The 20,432-nt window shown below is 40.2% G+C and overlaps 1 protein-coding gene across 2 annotated transcripts in view; it reads left to right on the top strand.

Annotated features, from left to right (window-relative positions):
• The first annotated feature begins 6,782 nt into the window (after positions 1–6,782).
• USO1 (USO1 vesicle transport factor) overlaps positions 6,783–20,432 on the top strand; it is a 76,017-nt gene continuing 62,367 nt past the window's right edge. For both annotated transcript variants that reach the window (XM_061145773.1, XM_061145772.1), the window contains exon 1: positions 6,783–6,986. In XM_061145773.1, coding sequence (XP_061001756.1) covers positions 6,921–6,986 — 66 coding nt within the window. In that variant the 5' untranslated portion in view covers positions 6,783–6,920. The remainder of the gene's footprint in view (positions 6,987–20,432) is intronic.

Raw genomic sequence — 20,432 nt, 5'->3', positions numbered from 1 at the left:
GTGTTTTATTAAGTAAGCACTTCTCTTATATTTTCTGAAGAATGGAAACACACCTGGACTGTACTCTTGTAAAAAGTGGGTATGGATATAGCTTTGCTTGCAGATATAAATACAAAGCAATGTAAAATTACTTTTAGTAAGTAATGCAACATGATCTTTTGAACATTTTGTAGAGCAACAGTACTTATGCTAGCTAGTGCTAATGGCACTGCAGGAAAAAAAAAAAACTGGCAAGCAGTCAAGTCCATCAGGGATGCAGCAAGCATCTATTGTTTTTCCTATCCTGATAAACTTTCTGCTGGCACAGTAGTCCAGCTTCCCTTTGAAGAAAGTCCCTATTTCCCCGTTCTTACGCCATATGCCCACTGCTTTTTTAGAGGTGGGCATGTAAACCAAGGCCAGTCAGAGCACCTCACACACTGGACTATCGGAACTTGCCCAACACAAAGGTACATGCCCCAGTAAGGTCCAGTGAGTGATAAGAGGACTTTTGCTGGGATTCTAAGGAGAAAGGTAAGGAGTCTTCCTCTATAAACTTGGTCCTGGGAGGTTACAGGGCTGCAGGGACTCTCAGCAAACTTGCCCTTGCACAGAGTCAGAGAAAGAAACCAATATAAAGAGCAGAGTCCAGATAAAATAATTAAAGTCCAGATCCTTGAGAGATTATCTGGATGTTCCCCAGAGCAAGTCATGTCTGAAGTAATGGACTTTTCTGTAACATGAGCCAATAGCTTGAAGTGAGTACTGTTATAGGGTAATATCTTTAAATGTTCAGTTGTTAAGAAATTGATGATATTCACCAAAGAAACCTAGGTCTCCACTCTGACCTTCGTTGAGTATTTACTGTTTCATGCACTAAAGTACTAAGCACATTAAAGCTATTATGTAATAAAATTCTAACAACAACCACATGAGGAGGATATTACTATCCTTCTCAAAACAGGTAGAGCAGGAATTTGCATCCTGGACTCTAGAGCATGTGAAACTACTTGACTATTCAGGTCCTTGCCTTGGTCACATTTCACACCTCTTAAGAGAGGTGGCTACCTAACATTTTAGCCTCTTTTCTTCCAAATGACACAGGAAGTATAAACAAATGAAATCCATCAAGTGGAGTAGGATGGGGCCCCAGAACCCTCTTTCTTGCACCCCCTCTTCCAAGGAATTCCCAGGGCTTCAAAAATTATTTTAAAAGCATTTCACAGAACACAGTAAGAAAGGATAAGAATACTTCTTGTATGGAACAATTTCCAAGAATTATTAAACAGGAGACTGTAAGGTGCAGAAGAGTTTGTACAATGTGCTACATTTATTTGTGTTATTAAAAGAGAGTACATATACATACATGTGTATCTGGAAGGATAAACAAGAATTGTTTATATTTGCCTGGGTGGCCAAGGAATAGTAGGGAAACTTTTTGCTAAGTACACTTTTGTCACTTATATTTTAACCACATGAATGTATTACCTGTCTTAAAGAAGGAGAAGGAGACAACCATGATGACAATAATTGCATTAGTGTAATGAATTTCAAGCCAAAGTGAGCTTGCCACTGGGAGGTTGAACTGGTTCTCCCAAATGGCCTCCTATCTGATCCCCCAAATTTAACTCCTTTCTTTGACATTTATCTTTACGTATGACTAAGTGTTAATTACTAAATTGATTGCTGAAAGCAAACAAAATATTAATAAACTAAATTTAGTAAATCAAATTATCTGAGGAAAATTTTCTCAGACTCTGTTGAGGAAGTCTGGGTACCATGCAATGTAGCAGCGCTGCAGAATTCCTGCTTCCATGCATACAAGCTGAAGGTGGGGATTGCCTCATTTGAGGAGTTCATTCATCCCTTAAAGAGCTAGTAGGTGCTGACCATGTGTCATATACTGGGCTTAAGCACTGAAGACAGAACCTGAAAGTGTTAGTTGCTCAGTCGTATCTTGACTCTTTGTGACCCCATGGATGTACCCTGCCAGATTCCTCTGTCCCTGGAATTCTCCAGGCAAGAATATTGGAATGGGTTGCCATTCCCTTCTCTAGGGGATCTTCTCAACCCAGGGATCAAACCCAGGTCTCTTACATTGCAGGCGGATTCCTTACCATCTGAGCCACCAGGGAGAGCTACTGAAGAGAGAGCAATTTACAAAAGGGCGCATTTAAAATCCCTACCTTTATGGGTTTACATTCAGGTGATAGTGGAGAAATATACAATAAACAAAATAAAGATGTAAAATAAATACTATATTCCACTAATCCTATGATGAACATTTCTTCACATTTTATGAAACCTAAAATTGGGATGCATTTTTTGATAGGTGGTATCTTACAGTCAAAGCTATGGTTTTTTTTCCAATAGTCAGGTATGGATGTGAGAGCTGGTCCATAAAGAAGGCTGAGCACCAAAGAACTGATGCTTTTGAACTGTGGTGCTGGAGAAGATTCTTTTCTTTTTTTTTTGGAGAAGATTCTTGAGAGTCCCTTGGACTACAAGATCAAACCAGTCAATCCTAAAGGAAATCAACCCTGAATATTCATTAGATGAACTGTAGCTGAAGCTGAAGCTCCTGATGTGAAGAGCTGACTCATTGGTAAAGACCCTGGTGCTGGGAAAGATTGAAAGCAAAGTAGAAGGAGGTGGGATGAGATGGTTAGATAACATCACTGACTCAATGGACATGAATTTGGGCAAACTCTGGGAGACAGTGGAGGACAGAGGAGCTTGGCATGCCATGCTTTTAGACCATAAGGTCGAAAAGAATTGGACATGACTTAGCAAATGAATAACAGTAACAGTCTTTTTTTTCTTTCTCTGAGGTACACTTGATGGCATCTTAGATCTGATGAAATATGGAAAAATAATATATATATATATATATATATGGAAGAATAAAGTAAAACTGATAAGGACTACAGAGGAACATAAGCAGAGCAGAGGAAGAAGGAGTATGGGGAGATGGCAACTTAGAACAGTCAGGATAGACCCAAGTAACATTTATGTGTGCATCCATGCACAGTTGTGTCTGACTCTACGCGACCCCATAGACTGTAGACCGCCAGGCTCCTCTGTCCATGGAATTCTCCAGGCAAGAATAATGGAGGGGTTGCCATTCCCTTCTCCAGGGGATGTTCCCTACCCAGGGAACAAGCCCAGGTCTCCTGCATTACAGGTAGATCTTTACCGTCTGAGCCACGAGGGAAGCCCAAGTAACATCTGAGCAGGCTTAAATAAGGTGAAGGGAGTGAGGCATTGCTCTATGTGGGTAGAGGAGCAGGCATCCAAACACAGCAAAGACAAGCACAAAGGCCATGAGGGAAAATCAAGTTTCAGAAACCTAAGGAAGCCAGTGTTGCCGGATTGGAGGGAATAAAGCAGGAAGTGAGTGAGGTCAGGGAGACAACAGAGAGGCCAGATTACACAGGGACTTGTAGACCACCTCCCTACCTAGTGCATGATCATTGTCTTGAGTCTAGAGAGGTCAGACAGGTTAGTACATAAGAGCACAGGCTTTGGAGTCATATTACCAATTTATGTTCCAGCTCTGCCACTTTCTACCTGTCTGACATCAGGCAAGTTACTCTCTATCCCTGTTTTGTCACGGGAAAAATGGGGCTAATAACATTATTCACTTCATAAGGTTGGTGGGAGAATTAAGCAATTTATTTCTTGTAAAGTCCTTTGAACAGTCTAGCAAAGAAAGAGCACAAGTGTATTTGATACTGTTATTATTGATTGGTTCTGAATGTCAATTACTGCTTCATCATTATCGATTTATTTTGCTGTGTGTTGTTTGGTTAATGGATAAAATTTAATGCAAAATTTTATCAGCAATATTTTTGAACCCTGACTTTTCCAGTAACTAGTCTTTAAAAACCTATATGTGATTGAAACATTTTAAACACAAATTATCACCTCCACTCGTCCTCCGATGCAGGTATGGACAAAACTCTACCACGTTACCACCACCCTCAACCAATGTTGTGCAATGATATTTCATTCTTATTGCTGAGTTTGCTATAGAAAAGAAGAAAGGATGAGGAAAGTGGGCCACTGAAGAGAGCCACTAAGCTCGGGGACTGGCAGCAAGCAAATCTAAAAATGAATTTCAAATCAATGAGTTTTGTTAGTTGTTCTGTTCTCAGAAAAATCACTTTCATTCACCCAAGTTAACATTCTGAAAACTGAAAGTCACTCAGTCGTGTCCAACTCTTTGCAACCCCACGGACTATACAGTCCTTGGAATTCTCCATGCCAGAGCATTGGAGTGGGTAGCCTTTCCCTTCTTCAGGGGATCTTCCCAACCCAGGGATCAAACCCAGGTCTCCCATATTGCATGCAGATTCTTTACCAGTTGAGCCATGAATTATATGTATTTTAATGATTTGTGGCATTCTTCCATTGAATATTTAGATTTATAAAGGTAAGAAGTATAATGGCACAAGTCGGGCAGTCACAACTTTTTCATGTTTTCTTTTCCTTTATTTAAGAAATGGTTCTTGAGCATCTGCTATACTCACTGAAATTTAAAACAAAGAAGGGCATTTTGGAAAGGTTGGTGCCTTAAAACGATTCTGCTAAACTGTGAAGGCGCTGCTTTTTATTACCAAATAATACATGTAATAGACACCCATGAGCCCCACTCCATCTCAGAGCTTTACCCCTAGAGGTGAGGAGAGGCTCAGGGAGGGGGTGAGATGTAAGGACTAGATGAAGTTCTTTGCAGATATTACTTGGTAATAAAAATGCTGAGCATTTATTGGTTACTTTTTTTAGGCTGCAAGGAAATGCCCTAGTGGAAAATGTCTAAAGCAAACTGTCAAGTGTCCAGTTTTAACAGAGGACAATGCTTAGTGTACAATATTTTTGGCAGTATGATCCCCACTGTTCTTCAACTCACATAAGCTTAAAACCTTGGCACTTGGAAAGGGAACTGCACCATAGTCTTTGTGGTATGTGTTATCTGCGATCCCACCTTACAGATGAAAAAAAGGACCTTCCTTCTCATCATTAATATTCATATATCCTTTAATGTTTTCTTCATGTATCTATCAATATCACCTTTTATGGGAGAATGCTAAGCCACAGAGATATAAAAATGAAAAACACAGTCTGCCATTAACAGTCTGGCTCAGTGGGCATTTATTGAGAGCTTCCCACATATCAACAACTGCAAAGGAATAGCATATACACGTGTATCTAGATTTCAGGAAGAGCTTTCTGAAGATACCAAAGTTAAATTTTAAGGAACTAGCAGGAGTTTCCTTGATGAAGTGGAGGGAGGGGAAGGACATATCCAGGCATATATCCAGAGTATGTGGGGGAGGCAGGAGCTGAAAAAACAGGCAAGAGCCAGAACATAACAGGCCTAAACATCAAGCTAAAGAGTTTGGATTTTATTTTGGGGTGAATGGGCGACAACCGGAGGATTTTCAGAAGAGGACTAACGTGGACAGATGTTTTCTCATTGTCAGGCTCACCCGGGAGTGGACTCGCATGACTGAAAGAAACCCAAGGCTTAAACGCTGACAAACTAGTTAGGAAGCTATTGCCCGTAATCTTGGTGAAAAACGATGAGAACATAAACTATGTCAGGGGCAGAGAGCATGGAGAGTAGAGACCTATTTGAGAAGTAGTCTATGAATAGGCATGACAGGAGTTGACTACTGGACCTGTGGGGGTGAAATCCAGAGTTTCAGATTCCTCCCAGCTTCCTCCTTCCAGCTTAGGCAATTATTTGGCTAGTGGTACTAATGAGTGTGGCAGGGCACATGAACGAAGCATACTGAATTTTTTTTTTTTTTTTTTTTTTTAAAGGAAGGCTGGGGAGTCTGAGACCTGCGGGGCATCCAACGGGAGAGGTGTATGAATCAGTTATAACTAGACTCTGCGCTTTTACGTTCAAGACATTGACAAGACTACTCCATAGCATGTGTATCTGGCACTCTCATTTCGAAAGAAACAAGGCATACGGATTTGAAAAAAGAATATTTTTCATGCTAACCGCTCCCCGCCACACACACGCTGAAAATGTAGGAGTTTAGTGTTAATAACAAAACATCATGTTCCCTGCTGCCAAACTGACACTGCAGATCAACGTATTTTCTCTGGTAAGCCAAATGCAGGGTTGGCTTGGTTTCCTCCTCACACCCCTAGAAAATAGCGGTGTACCTGGTGTTTAGATCCAGGAATTCCTTTTGGCAGGTTGGAAGAGCAAAAGCTGAGAAATGCGCCCTCCCGTGGCAATGGAATGAGGGGGCTCAAGTACCCTTTTTTCCACCAAACAAAGCCCTGTAAAGAAATGCAGTTTGTGGGGATGAGAAGGCCACAAAGCTCGTACTGGTATACCGCAAAACCAAATGAACCCTCTCAGAGGCCGGGACCCCTTACCTGTCACGTCGGCCGAAGGAAAATTTCACTTTCGACTCAACAAAATACGACCCCAGACTTGACAGCTTGCAGTAAGTCCCGCCCGGCAACAATTAAACACCTTGCAAGCCAAAATGCGTACACAATCCGTAAGGTCCCCTGCCGGCAGGGCCGGGCTCGGACCACGTGGGTGGTTGGGGCCAGCAGGAGGCACCAGCCGAAGGCGGGAGTGGGAGGCGTGTTCTTACGGGGGAGGGCGGAGCTTGCGCAGTGGGCGGGGCTTGGGAGGACCCGGGCTACCAGCCTCCTCTCGCCTGCTTTCCCCCTTTGCCTTCGCCCTTCGAGCCGCCACGTAATGCCACGTCCCCGCGCATGCGCATCGCAACTGGTGGCGGACGCTGTTTCCGGGCTTAGGGGGCTGGAGCGGCCGCCGAGTAAGCTGTGGCGGTGGCGGCTGGGGAGTGCAAAGTGCAGGCTTGGGGGTCAGGCCCTGCGGAGGACAGGGGAAGTTATCTCTTCTTTCCCGAAAAGGCCGGTAGAGCCCGTGGCTGAGCGGCAAGATGAATTTCCTCCGCGGGGTTATGGGGGGTCAGAGTGCCGGACCCCAGCACACAGAAGCCGAGACGGTGAGAGGAGCGGCGGGTCCGGGACTTGGGAAGGGTCCGGGCAGAAACCGGGACGGAGGACATGGGGGCCCGGAGGTTCCCCCCCACCCCCGTCCGTCACCGTAGGCCGGGAGTCTACATGCCGCCTCCCCTTTTGCCCCCGTGCCTCTCTTCCTCTCCTGAAACCCGCAAGTTATTCCCTCACACCCGCAGCGCAACCCCCAGCGCGGCGGCTTGGCCCTGCTGACAGCAGCCGCGCCCCGAAGCCCCGCAGGCCGCTTGGTGGTGGTCCGCGGTGGTACCGCCGGGAAAGTCATCCATCCTGGGCAGAAGTGGCCCGACCTGCCTCCCACGCCCTTCGGGGCCGCGGGCCTGTCCCTCCCGTTTCGCCAGTGTCTTCACTGGCGGTGATTAACCCAAAGTCCACCTCCCTCGCAGTCTGGAATGGGGCTTTGAGGAAGACTGCAGGAAGGTTTAAAACCCAGCAGTTGACCAGAACAAGCGGCTAAGAATGATACGATAGTTTGGGTCACAAAGCCACCTGCCCCTGCCCCTTCAACTGGAGGCAGGTCGTTCTTCAAGGTGTTATTAGTTCGGACCCCGTTTTTCAGCCTCACCCACTATTTGGGAAATACTCGCTTGGACGTTGTGATGATCTTTCGCGCTCAAAACGCTTTGGGAACAGGCGTCCCTTCCATTCTCCCCATTCAGAAGTCTGAACTCGTGGTAACGGGATTTGCAGCGTCACTTTAAAAAAATTGTTAGCTACTCAACATAGTTTTTGTTAAGTTGGTTCGATTTTAGGTTTAGGATAAATCTCGAAGTTTGGTTCGTGTCTGTTAGGAATAAGTGTATGACCTTTTTTTTTTTAACTATTGATTTGAGAGTAATTTTAGGTCTACAAAAAAGTGACAAAGTATGACATTGTAAAAGTAAACTGAGGTTAGTATTCGTATAGCTACTGAGTTGTCTATGAACGTTGATCCTATGTTCTGTGTTACGAGGATCCTAAAGGTTCAATAGTAGCTTTCATCTCTCAGGCTCTTACTGTGTTCTTTGTAGTTTACATTCTCATTCTCCTTAGATCCCCAACCACCTTGCAGGATAGGTGATAGTATCCTCACTTTACAAATGAAAACTTGAGGCTTAGAGAGGTGAAGTCACTTGACCTAAGTCACACTGCTGGTAATGGAGCCAGGATTCAACCAAAGCTTGCCTTACATCAAAGCCTAGGCTTTATTGCTGATGTGTGTATTTTAATACATATCTGGGAATTTTGGAAATTTACGTAATTATTAAAATTAATGTCATCTGAGTTAGAACTGTTTAAAGCAGAAGCTGAAAGCTGGTGAATCTGCCTTCCTTCATTTGAAAATCAGGAGATTTCACACAGGGTCACGTGCACACACACATACACATGCTCTCTCCAGGTTACCTAGTCACAGCCCACCTCTTCAGCTTTTGTTCATGTATTTTATCTGTCTGATATTTTTGTTTGAGGCACCAGGTTTTAAAGTGTGGTTTATTAGAACTTGATTTGAATCCTTGTCTTCCACCTCTCATTGGATTGAACAGGCAAGAGATGACTAATACCCTATGAGTAAAATCAGAAAAATGCCTACTCTGATGGGTGTAATGAGGATTAAGTGAAATAAAAAATAGAACCTAGCACTTAGTATGTGTTCAATAAAAGCTAAGTTTTTATTACTTTTTTTTTCTTTTTTTGGCTGTGCTATGCAACATGTGTGATCATAGTACCCAGGCCAGAGACGAAACCTGTACCCTCTGCCTTGGGAGCTTGGGGTCTTATCCCCTGAAGTGCCAGGGAAGTCTCTTATTACATGTTTTCAGGGAAAGAATATTTTTTTTTGTTATAGTCTTGTCACAATGTCCTCTCTAGCAAAGATGGTGTACAACTGATTGATTATAGGATTTTAAAGCTGAAAGGCCCTTTGCAGGTCATCCAGGTGGAACCCCCTCATTTTACAAGTTAGGAGGCTGGAGCTCAAAGCTCTGAAGCCACTTGCACAGTAATGCAGAGCTGAGACTAGAGCACTTTGATCTTGCCATGGTGAATGAAGCAACATAGTTTTTACTTCATGATTTCAAAGGGAAACTGGAATCACTTGTGTATCATGTATATATAAACTGAAAGGAAAGTGGGGGGCCCTTGTTCTTGCCTAGCCTTGAACGTATATATTCAGAATTGGAAAACCAATGTCTTCTGATGAGAATTAATAGTATACTCTGAGTTACTGTTATACTATTTACTCAGCATGAATAAAATTTATTTCACCATCTCATTCCATCTGGGAGAGTAATTGGTATACAGGGTCATAAGTTACTAATTTAGGAGTATTTATAGGGCATCGGTAGACTGTTGGTATAATATTAGATCTTTTACTTGGTGATTTGATGTGACCTGGATATTCTAGTTGCCAGAGCTTAGAATTTCTAACTTCTGCTTTATCAATATTTTGTAGTTTTGTCCATTTCTGCAAAGTTATATTGTTTCCATTGTGGTTTCCCTTCTTTTTTGCTTTTCTCATCTTTTCCAGTGGAAAGCCTCTTTTCATTGTCTTAAATTCTACCTCTCCTTTAAATCCATAATGGATCCCTTCCCTAATTTGCACCCCTTATTTTTCCATCCACTAAACTGCAGATAATATTTCTCCTGTGATTAATCTTCAGATTAACTAGATTGTGCATTTCTTAGACTTTCTGCCCTTTATATCTGCCGCATCTCTTCTAGACTCTTAAGCATGTTTGGTGCGGTGTTCATATATATTTTAATCTCTTTTTCCATAGTAGTACTCAATATTTGTACTAGGTGTTAAAACAATACTTTTTAAAGACTGTAGGAATCAAAGTGCTGAAATGATTGAAATTCATTATGTCAAACTTTTTACTTCAGGGATTTTTCAGATTTGCTGTGCTTTGACTGCTTTCCTGCTTTTCCTTAACTCAAACTTCTCCTAAATGTTTGAGTTTTATTATTGACTGTATGGTACCTAGCTTTTCATACTCAGTTAACAGTAACTTTGGACTGGTATTAAGGTGTTCTCTAGAAAAAAGTAGTAAATATTTGTGTTTATAGCATATGATGGTCAATAATTCTATAAAGTTTTAAATATTTAAGTCTGGAGTTTCATTCACATTAAACCTTTCATATTTCATAGCGTCAGATACTTTTTAATTTGATTTCTCTTTTTTACTTCAGTAGAGAAAGGCACTAACTGGTTTCTGACGATTAAAGCCTCCTTAGCTTTGGCATACTTTGCTAGGTCCAGATAAACACTGATTATAGTAAATATCCTACTCATTTGTTTGAGTGCTCGTGCTAAGTGCTATCTATGTCACCTCAGTCCTGTCCAGCTCTTTGTGACCCAATGGACTGGTAGCCTACCAGGCTCCTCTGCCCATGGCATTCTCCAGGCAAGAATACTGGAGTGGGTTGCGGTGCCCTCCTCCAAGGGATCTTCCTGACCCAGGAATTGAACCTTCGTCTCTTAAGTCTCCTTCGTTGGCAGACAGGTTCTTTACTACTAGTTCAAACTGGGAAGCCCTTTTGAGAGCTTATACATGCTTAATTTTCCATCTACCTTCCAACTAATATCTTCTTTTTTGAAGGTGAGTTTCTTGCAGATTCCAAGAAAAATGTTAACTATTTGTGATGATGAATCATAGGGGTGGGGTTCTCTTCCTAAATTGTGTCCCAAAACATGAAAGCTGCAAAAGTCCAGAAAAGATATGTAGAATTACTGTACTGCTAAAGTGTCTTTTTTTAGATCAGACTTTGGTCAGCTGACTTGAAAAGCAAAAGGGCTATATGGACACAGCTGTAGTTTCTTTTAATAAAAATTGTTATTAAGGAATGTGCGCTTAAATTTAGACACAGTTTTGGTTTAGTCGAGCACATTATATACCCCGTTAGTATAAAATGTGTAGCCTGAAATTCCTATATCTGGCTTCGTGGTTCATATTCTACATTAATAACCCGGTCAGTATTGGAACTGCTAGGCATTTTCTCTCCTAGCTCTCTCACAATAACAGTGTCAGAGAAAGCCATAGTAATGATTTGTGTTTTGATCACTATACCCAACCAAAGGTGTCTCATATTCTTTAAAAGTAGTGCCTATTGAAAACTGAATGGCTTTCTTGAAGGTTAGTTATGTAGAGTATTTGTATCATTTAAAATTTACATATCAAAGTGTGTCCCAAAAAATGTGAGTGGCTGTAGTTGAAAGGATTTTGTTACTAAAGACATATACTGTGTGATGGTCAAAAACAAAAAAAACCTAATATTTGTACAAGGTTTATTAAACAGACAGTATGTTACGTTTACAAATATTTTCCAGATGGAGTTAGAAAGTAAGTGGTGTTTGTCAAATCTAATTGATCGTATCCTTTTTCTCCCTCCAGGAAACCATGTAGGTCTAGTGTTCTGAGAAACATATATTGGATAAAATGTTCCTAAAGGATATATTTTTTAAAGCAATGCTGCATTTAAAATAGAAGTCCTTCCTTATCATCAGCTCTATAGAGTTCATGAACTCTTACCCTTTGGGTAACCTAAAAGACAAAATAATTCTTGATGTTTTATGATTTATAATTGTAATCACTTGAATTATCTTTTAGGAGAGAATATAAGAATTTCTTATGTAAATTTGTCTTTCTTTTTGTACATGTACCTCTTATTATTTATATTGCTTTGGTTTTTCTGTTGTATATATCCTAGAAAAAGCATGCTTATATTTTTATACCTCAGGGAGAAATGCCATAAACTTTCTGTATATAAAAAGTCACAAATTTTTATAATTAAAATTTGTAATTTATAAAATTTATAATTTTAGTTTATAATTTGAAAACTTATATACTGTCAGACTTTGAATTGCTAGCATTTGTGATAGGTTATTTGTTAGACAAGTTTCAGTATGATGTCTTGCTTAAAAGTGTGTGCTTTTGGAAAACAGGTAATTTCTTAGAGAAAGCATGGAGAATAGATGAAGCAGTATATTATGTTGGCTAACTTATTAGTAATTGTAATGGAAATAGATTGTGTTAGGTTTATGGATTGATCTGAAAAGTGACTGGTGTTTGACTTTGTAATCACCCCCTCCCCCCCACTTTAAGATTGAAACAGTTCAGATCATCTGAAGATAAGTCTGGCTCTTGCTTTTTTTTTTTTTTTTTAATAAAATCTTCTCAGTGATAGAATTTGATTTAAAACAAATTTCTGGCTCTTTCTGTAATCAAAACCAGTAACTTTTTGTTTCATTAAAACAACGTAAATCGAATTGACTGTTGATTAGCATGAGTTACTTTAGTCCTGTAGTCATAGTTAAGGAAATTCTCTCCAAAGAAGTTATAACTATGTTTTAAACCTCATGAAGGCAAAGTTATATCAAACAAGTTGGGGGATTTCCCTGGCAGTCTCATAGTTAAGACTGTGCTTCCAGTGCAGGGGGTACAGGTTCCATCCCTGGTTGGGGAACTAAGATCCTATATGCATAGTAGCCAAAAAAAATTTTTTTTTAAAGGAAAGAAAAGAAAAAAGTTGATGTTAGATGCTTGATAAGTACCTGTTGAATGGTTGAATTTGATTTTTTAAAATTGGCATTACTGACTTTCGTTTTCTCATGTCAGTTAAATAGTTACTGAATACTAGAAATTATGAATTTCTATTCGGAATTGTGAAAAAATACTGCAAACTGCTTTATGTCAGAGTCCTTTAAATGTACTTCAGCATCCTAGTTTTATGGTACCTTCTCTTTTTCCCTTATTTCTCAGTGATTTCTTATTTTCATATTCCTCATCTCAGATTTTTCTTCCCTATTCATTCCTTTTCCTTTTGCTTTTTTGGTCTCTTGTGTATCACTGAGTAAAAATAAACTATTAGTAAACAAGTTTACACTATTAGTAAACGGAACAAGCAAACAAATTCAGATTATGCTGTGCTTTCGTGCTGTGTCCAACTCTTACAATCCCGTGGACTGTAGCCCGCTAGAATCCTCTGTCCATGGAATTTTCCAGGCAAGAATATTGAAGTGGGTTGCTATTTCCTACTCCAGGGTATTTTCCTGATCCAGGGATTGAACCCACATCTCCTGCATTGGCATGCAGATTCTTTACCACTGTGCCATAGGTTATGAGGTTGTAATTGGGCTTTACTAGTTATTAATGGAATTTTTTGTCCTTTTCATATTTTTCTTGACAAGTGAACTTGTGAATCTCACATGACAATCTCATCAGGCAAGAGTCCTGAAACATAATCACCTCCATGAGCTACATGATGTTATACATATTATTTTACTAATTAGCTTTTTTATTTTATTATACAAAATGCCAAACCATACTAGTAAAGTTTAAGTCCTCTTTGACTACCATCTCCAATTTCAGTTCTGTTTCCTGAAATAACTGCTATTCTTATTTTGGTATAAATCCTTCCACACGCTTATAAATAATCATGCAGTATGAATTTATATATTTGTATGAGCATGTTTATCTCTTTTTCATAAATGATACACTGTTTCTAGTGTTCTACAGCTATCTTTTTCATTGGTATGTCTTGGAGATCTTTGCATATTAAAACATAAAGCTACTTTATTAGAAATTACTTAAGACACCGGATTTTTAGTTTTCTTAACTACATACCCTCTTCTAAGCGACTATAAAAGTATCTTGATAACAAGAGTGAGTGGTCAGTTGTTCAATTTTGTCTGACTTTTTCAATCCATGTCTAATTCATCATTGTATTTATCTCTGAGAGAATCTACTACCCAGTTAGCATAGTATGAATTAGTTGAAATACTGCTGTCTCTGAAGTTTTTCCTTATTACTCCCTTCAATCCTTTTAAATAAAACTGTGAGTTAAATTTTACTCATATGTATGTCTTCTCGTTAGAACTGGGTTTTTGTTGTTGTCGTCGTTAGTACATAATACTCTGTTTAATGCAAGAATCGCAGTATCAAATCCCAGCAGTGTCAGGTGGGTAACATCGTTATTCAGTGAAGCAGGTCAGGTTAGAAAAGAGAGCAGAGAGGCCTGGGATGGAACTGAAGCCTGCATATTCTGCCTCGAGGGTGTAGCTAGTGTTCAGCTTCAGCCGGTTGCTGCAGAGCTTAATGGTTTTAAATCCCGTCCCCATACTGTAAACACGCGTCTTTTGCACAGTCTGTTTATTGTCATGTGTTTGGCATTTTTGTGCTTTTTGTCGATTTCACAGTTAAAACTGGTCCCAAGTATAGTGCTGAGGTCTTACCTGGTGTTCCGAAGGATGAGGAAGTTGTGATGTAGCTTAGGGAGAAAATGTTTGTTAGATTAGCTTCCCTCAGGCATGAGAAATAGCACTTTTAGCTGTGAGTTCAGTGTTAATGAATCAAGATATATATTGAGCAAGATGTCTTTAAACAGAAGCACACATTAAGCAAGGTTATGTATTGGATCCAATGATGAAAATGTTACCAGAGGCTCATAAGGTCCTAGGCCTGTATTTTCCTTAGGTACATTGGTTCTGCTGCTGCTAAGTCGCTTCAGTCGTGTCTGACTCTATGTGACCCCACAGACGGCAGCCTACCAGGCTCCCCCGTCCCTGGGATTCTCCAGGCAAGAACCCTGGAGTGGGTTGCCATTTCCTTCTCCAATGCATGAAAGTGAAAAGTGGAAGTGAAGTCGCTCAGTCATGTCCGATCTTCTCGACCCCACGGACTGCAGCCCACCAGGCTCCTCCGTCCATGGGATTTTCCAGGCAAGAGTACTGGAGTGGGGTGCCATTGCCTTCTCTGGTACAGCGGTTCGGTATCTGCCAGTTCAGTGTTCATGATAACTATCAGGAATTACAAGCCCCAGTTGTGTTCAGAAAGTAGATGAACAGTGAGTCAGTCAAGTGGTCTGTTAAAGCAGGTACTAGAATAAGAGCAAAGGCTGATATATTCTGGAATTGTCTTTAAATGTTTCTGTTATTGAAGCACTAGTTGAAAACACGCTTATTATAAATAATCCAAATCAATATATAGGCTCAAATTGCCCCTTTCTTCCTCTCTCCACAATCTTATTTCCTGTTACCAGGAGTAATCTCTAAGGAAGTTTTGTGTTCATCCTTCCAGAGTGTTTGCATTTACCAATGTTTATCACTTAAATGAGTTTATTTATAGACTGAGATAGTTACATTCACAGATACTTGATTTTTTTTTAATTTTAGCAGAAGTATTAGAATATTTCTATTTACTAATTAATGAACATAGTTGGGTCCCCACAACAAGAGTTGTTTTTTTTTTTTTTTAATTAAAAGTTTCTTTGTTTCAAGTAAATAGGCTGAAGTGTCTTTTTTTGATTGTTACCAGTATTCTGTTCTATAACCTTATGTGTATTGACTGTGCATTGACTTTTGAACAAACACCAACCTTCTGCACAGTGGAAAATCCTCCTGTAATTTATAGTTGTCTCTGTGTATCCTCTGTTCCTCAATATCCTCAGATTTAATTGATTGAGAATCTATAGGCTTTGCTGTTGAAAAAAATTCAAATATAAGTGGACCTGCACAGCTCAGATCTGTTGTTCAAGGGTCAACCACATTTACATCTCTGTTGATTCAGGCAGTAAAATTCTGGGAAGGTCACTTGTTTCAAATCTACAGAGGTCATCTGAAATGTTGTGCCTTGGTAGTATGCTGTGATGAGTATTTTTAAAAGGCCTAGGGACAAATATTTGACTTTTTACAGAAGTAGACAACATTCATATATTCTGTATTGTAACTCATTCTTTTGATCAATAATGGCAGCAAAATGTTACCTGAAAAGGAGCAAGATAGCATTAAAATCTGTGGGATTTAAACTTGTACTTCCTTTGTTGGTAAGAGTGTCGACTAGGCTGACAGCCTTTGACTAGTAAATTCATGCATTTTTCTTTAAGTTACTAAGTGGCCTCATTGGTCAGTTTCTTGAGAGAGTGAGTGAGCTGCTGGCAACAAAGTCCCTCACCGCAGGATCCCATTTGGGACACTGAATAGACATGTTCTTCAGCGCTAAAATACTGTCCTTTTTTCTTCTGATGGTAAGGTCATCTTTCACTCTGCTTCCCTGCTCTTCTGCTTGCTGCGTTCTCGTAACCCTTAACCCACACGTCCACCACACCCACCTCACTGCTTAACGTGGGGCCTTCTGACCAGCTGCGCTGTCCAGAGTAGTGGTGTCCTTCCAGTCTCTCATTTCTCTACATCATTTCCTTCATCATACTTACTATTTTCTGTATATTTCTTACCTGTTTTTAATTTATTCTGTTGTCTCCTTGCTTTTATAGTTTCATTTGAGTAGGTACCTTCTAAAGTGATCCACTGCTGTTTTCCCAAAACAGAATTTTGCAGGCCCCAGCAAAATATTAAGCAATTTAGCAGTATTTCTCAAACTGATTGTGGTAAAGGACCAGTGGATTGGTTTCCACCTGCACCCCCCGCCCCCATTTCCAATTCGTCACAGACCAACACTTTTGTAAAACATATAAAAATGTATTGCTAGGAAAAATGAAATGACAATACAGACACACATTCTCATGAACATATAATATACAAGCCCAGTTTTTTTAAATTAACCATAAAGGTAACCAGTTGTTACAGAGGTTGCTAATTTATAGTCTTAGTTTCTTTCTTTTTTATTGAAGTATAATTGATTTATAATATTAGTTTCAGGTGTATGATGTAGTGGTTTGATATTTTTGTACAAGTCTAGTTACCATCTGTCACCATACAAAGGTACTGCAATATTATTGACTGTTCCCTATGCTGTACATTATATCTCTGTGACTTATTTTATAAGTGTACCTCTTCATCTCCCTGTTTTACTCATCCCTCACGCCTTTGCTTAGTGCAGTTTCTGAATTTACCTTGTCACAAACAACGGCTCGCTGGTTGCACTGACCATGGCGCCTATGAGGGTAGCAGCACTCTGTAACATTTTTTGAGTGAATAAGTGAATTACCAATTTAAAAGTTATGGCACCGAGTTCATCAGACTCTGTCATTCCTTTAGCCTTACCAAAGCTAGAATATTCTGAGATATTGAAGAGTGATTGCTGATTCATATCAAACTTCAGCTAGCTTGTTCACTGATGCTTTTTGATTCTCTTGATTCTTTTTTTTTTTTTTTAATGATAAGAGAGGCATTTGAATACATACTTGTTGAAGGAAAAGCTGTAGAAGTATGTAAAGTGAGAAATGAAAGTCCTCCAGGAACGGGCATTGAAGGTACTTCTCTCTTGTTCGTTTTCTATTACGGTGCTGGAGTGGTTGTTCTTGTAATTATGAATGTACATGTGCATGTATTGCCCAAGGACAAAATGCCAGAAGCTGAATTCTAAACAGTAGCTGTTTCAGACGTTTTATTCTTTCTTCTCAAGCCTCTTGGCCTCTTAAATTCAGTTTTTTCAAGTATCCTTTTGCCTTATCTATCTCGACAGCTCTTTGCCCATTGTCCCCACCCTAATGTCTTTTTTTAAAAAACCTTACTTCGTGTTTGTTATAATGAGCTGACATATTTTCTGTAACCTCCTTCTGTTCCAGTTTGTCTTTATTATCTCAGCCCGATTCTTTACAAGTGAGTGTATTAATTTCTGAAGTACTTATATATGGTGCTGCCTTTTTCTTAAATACCTGATAGCTTCTGATTATAGCTTTCCCAACAGAAAGCTCCAACTCCCTTGGAGCAAGGGGCTATTCCATCTGTACTCTGGCTGGGCAGTTAAGGCCAAGGCTAACCGGCGTCGTTGGTGGGGTGCAGTGCTCGTGGAAGCATTTCACAGAAACCGCGTCACCATCTTCCCCTGTTTCCAAGGAGGAAATCTTGCAATGCCTGTAGTTTGCAGCAGTGCTGCGGCTCACGTCTCCCTGCACAGTGTGAGATAAGTGTAGGGCAGTGGAAGAATAGTAGAAGCAGCGTGGGCTTTGGAGTGAGACCTCTGTGGCTCAGTTAGAATCCGGACCACACCACCGAGCCGGCAGTGTACTTTGGGTGCATTTCTTCTTCCCTGAACCTGAGTTTCCTCTCCTGTAAAATGTCTTATAAGTTTAGGTATTGGATCAGCTACTATAACAGAGGTCTAACCAGGATAAGAGTTTGTGTCTTTCTCCAATAAAAGTCCCATTAGAAGGTGATCCCTCGGGTAGGTTAGTTACGCTCCTCAGGGTGGTCCCGGGGCCCAGGTGCTACTTTTTATCTTGTTCTGCCATCCCCTATGATAATGTCTTGTTGAAGATGCTTCACTAGCTTCAGGTTCAAGTCCCAGGCTGAGGGAAAGAGAAAGAAAAATGAGCATATAGCTTCCTTTTAAGGACATGACTTGGAAGGTATAACTCACTGGCCAGAAGGTTGTCACTTTCTCTGCCTGGGTGTAAGGAGAGCTTGGAAGGGAGTCTAGGTGGACAGCCTTTGTGCCCAGCTAAAACACAGGGGGTTCTAATAACTCAAAGAAGAAAAGAATAGATAATGAACACAATTATACTGCATTGAGTTGGTGTTTCAAGTCAGGAATAAATAGAATAATGGTCTTAGAAATCTGAATAGGAGTTAAGTATATTTGTGCTACAAAATTTTTTCTTGGTAAATGTCAAAGCCTTTGACTGTGTGGATTGCAATAAACTGGGGAAAATTCTGAAAGAGATGGAAATACCAGACCACCTGACCTGCCTCTTGAGAAACCTGTATGCAGGTCAGGAAGCAACAGTTAGAACTGGACATGGAACAACAGACTGGTTTCAAATAGGAAAAGGAGTACGTCAAGGCTGTATATTGTCACCCTGCTTATTTAACTTATATGCAGAGTACATCATGAGAAATGCTGCGCTGGAGGAAGCACAAGCTGGAATCAAGATTGCCAGGAGAAATATCAATAACCTCAGATATGCAGATGACACCACACTTATGGCAGAAAGTGAAGAAGAACTAAAGAGCCTCTTGATGAAAGTGAAAGAAGACAGTGAAAAAGGTGGCTTAAAGCTCAACATTCAGAAAACTAAGATCATGGCACCTGGTCTCATCACTTCATGGCAAATAGATGGGGAGACAGTGGAGACAGTGGCTGACTTTATTTTGGGGGGCTCCAAAATCACTGCAGATGGTGATTGCAGCCCTGAAATTAAAAGACGCTTACTCCTTGGAAGGAAAGTTATGGCCAACCTAGACAGCATATTGAAAAGCAGAGACATTACTTTGTCCACAAAGGTCTGTCTAATCAAGGCTGTGGTTTTTCCAGTGGTCATGTATGGATGTGAGAGTTGGACTATAAAGAAAGCTGAGCCCTGAAGAATTGATGCTTTTCAACTGTGGTGTTGGAGAAGACTCTTGAGAGGTCCTTGGACTACAAGGAGATCCAGCCAGTCCATCCTAAAGGAGATCAGTCCTGGGTGTTCACTGGAAGGACTGGTGGTGAAGCTGAAACTCCAATACTTTGGCCACCTGAGGTGAAGAGCTGACTCATTGGAAAAGACCCTGATGCTGGGAAAGGTTGAGGGCAGGAAGAGAAGGGGACGACAGAGGATGAAGTGGTTGGATGGCATCACCTACTCAGTGAACATGGGTTTGGGCAGACTCCGGGAGTTGGTGATGGACAGGGAGGCCTGGCGTGCTGCGGTTCATGTGGTCTCAGAGTTGGACACGACTGAGCGACTGAACTGAACTGAACTGAAATGTCACCTTAAAAATACAGACCTTTGTTTGACCTAAAACATGGCTAAGTGTTTGTAAGGTTTGAAACATATATAATAATTTCCTTTCATTTGGTTTCCATTGTCTGTAAAAAGTAGGAGTACAGCACTTCATCTTGGAGAGATCACTTACTCAGAAACTTCAACTCTGTGAAATATTATCATGAGGTAATAAGGCTTTCTCACAGCAAAAGTAGAAGTTGTAAAGTCCATGTACTCAGTCTTGAGTTGAAGCCTGAGTAATTTGGAGTTATAGACATATTACTATCTAGCTTAATTATCAGATTTCTCACTGAAAATCTGCAAAATTGGAATGATCTGTTAGAAACATACGTGATGTCCATGATGGTCAAAAGCCTAATTGGATAGAAAAATAATACAAAGGAATCATAGAAGTTTAACAATAATTAAGTTTGTTAACATTTTTTGAGCATTTATAGTACTAGGTACTGTGCAAAGATTTTTATATTTATTTCTTCATTTACCACCTAAAACATCCCTGTATCTGATATTGGAGAAGACTTAGGTTTAAATGCCAAGAAAGCTTATAATTATGTTCTTTAAGAAGCCAGAGATTGTTGTAATCAGTTTTAGATTGCTATCAGAAATCAATAAAATGAAAAGGCCATTTTAGTGGCTGACAGAAAGTATCTCAAATAGCTTAATTATGGTGGATAAATAAGTTGCTCTTATACTCATTTTTGACTTATTGATTTTGCAGTGTGGTGATTTGAGTTTGTCTTAAGGCACTAGAGAGAAAGTTCGGATTAAAATCA

This window comes from Dama dama, chromosome 6 (assembly GCF_033118175.1).
Source record: "Dama dama isolate Ldn47 chromosome 6, ASM3311817v1, whole genome shotgun sequence".
Classification (NCBI taxonomy): domain Eukaryota; kingdom Metazoa; phylum Chordata; class Mammalia; order Artiodactyla; family Cervidae; genus Dama; species Dama dama.
Note: the sequence above shows the minus strand (reverse complement) of the source record. Positions and strands in the feature narration are given on the sequence as shown.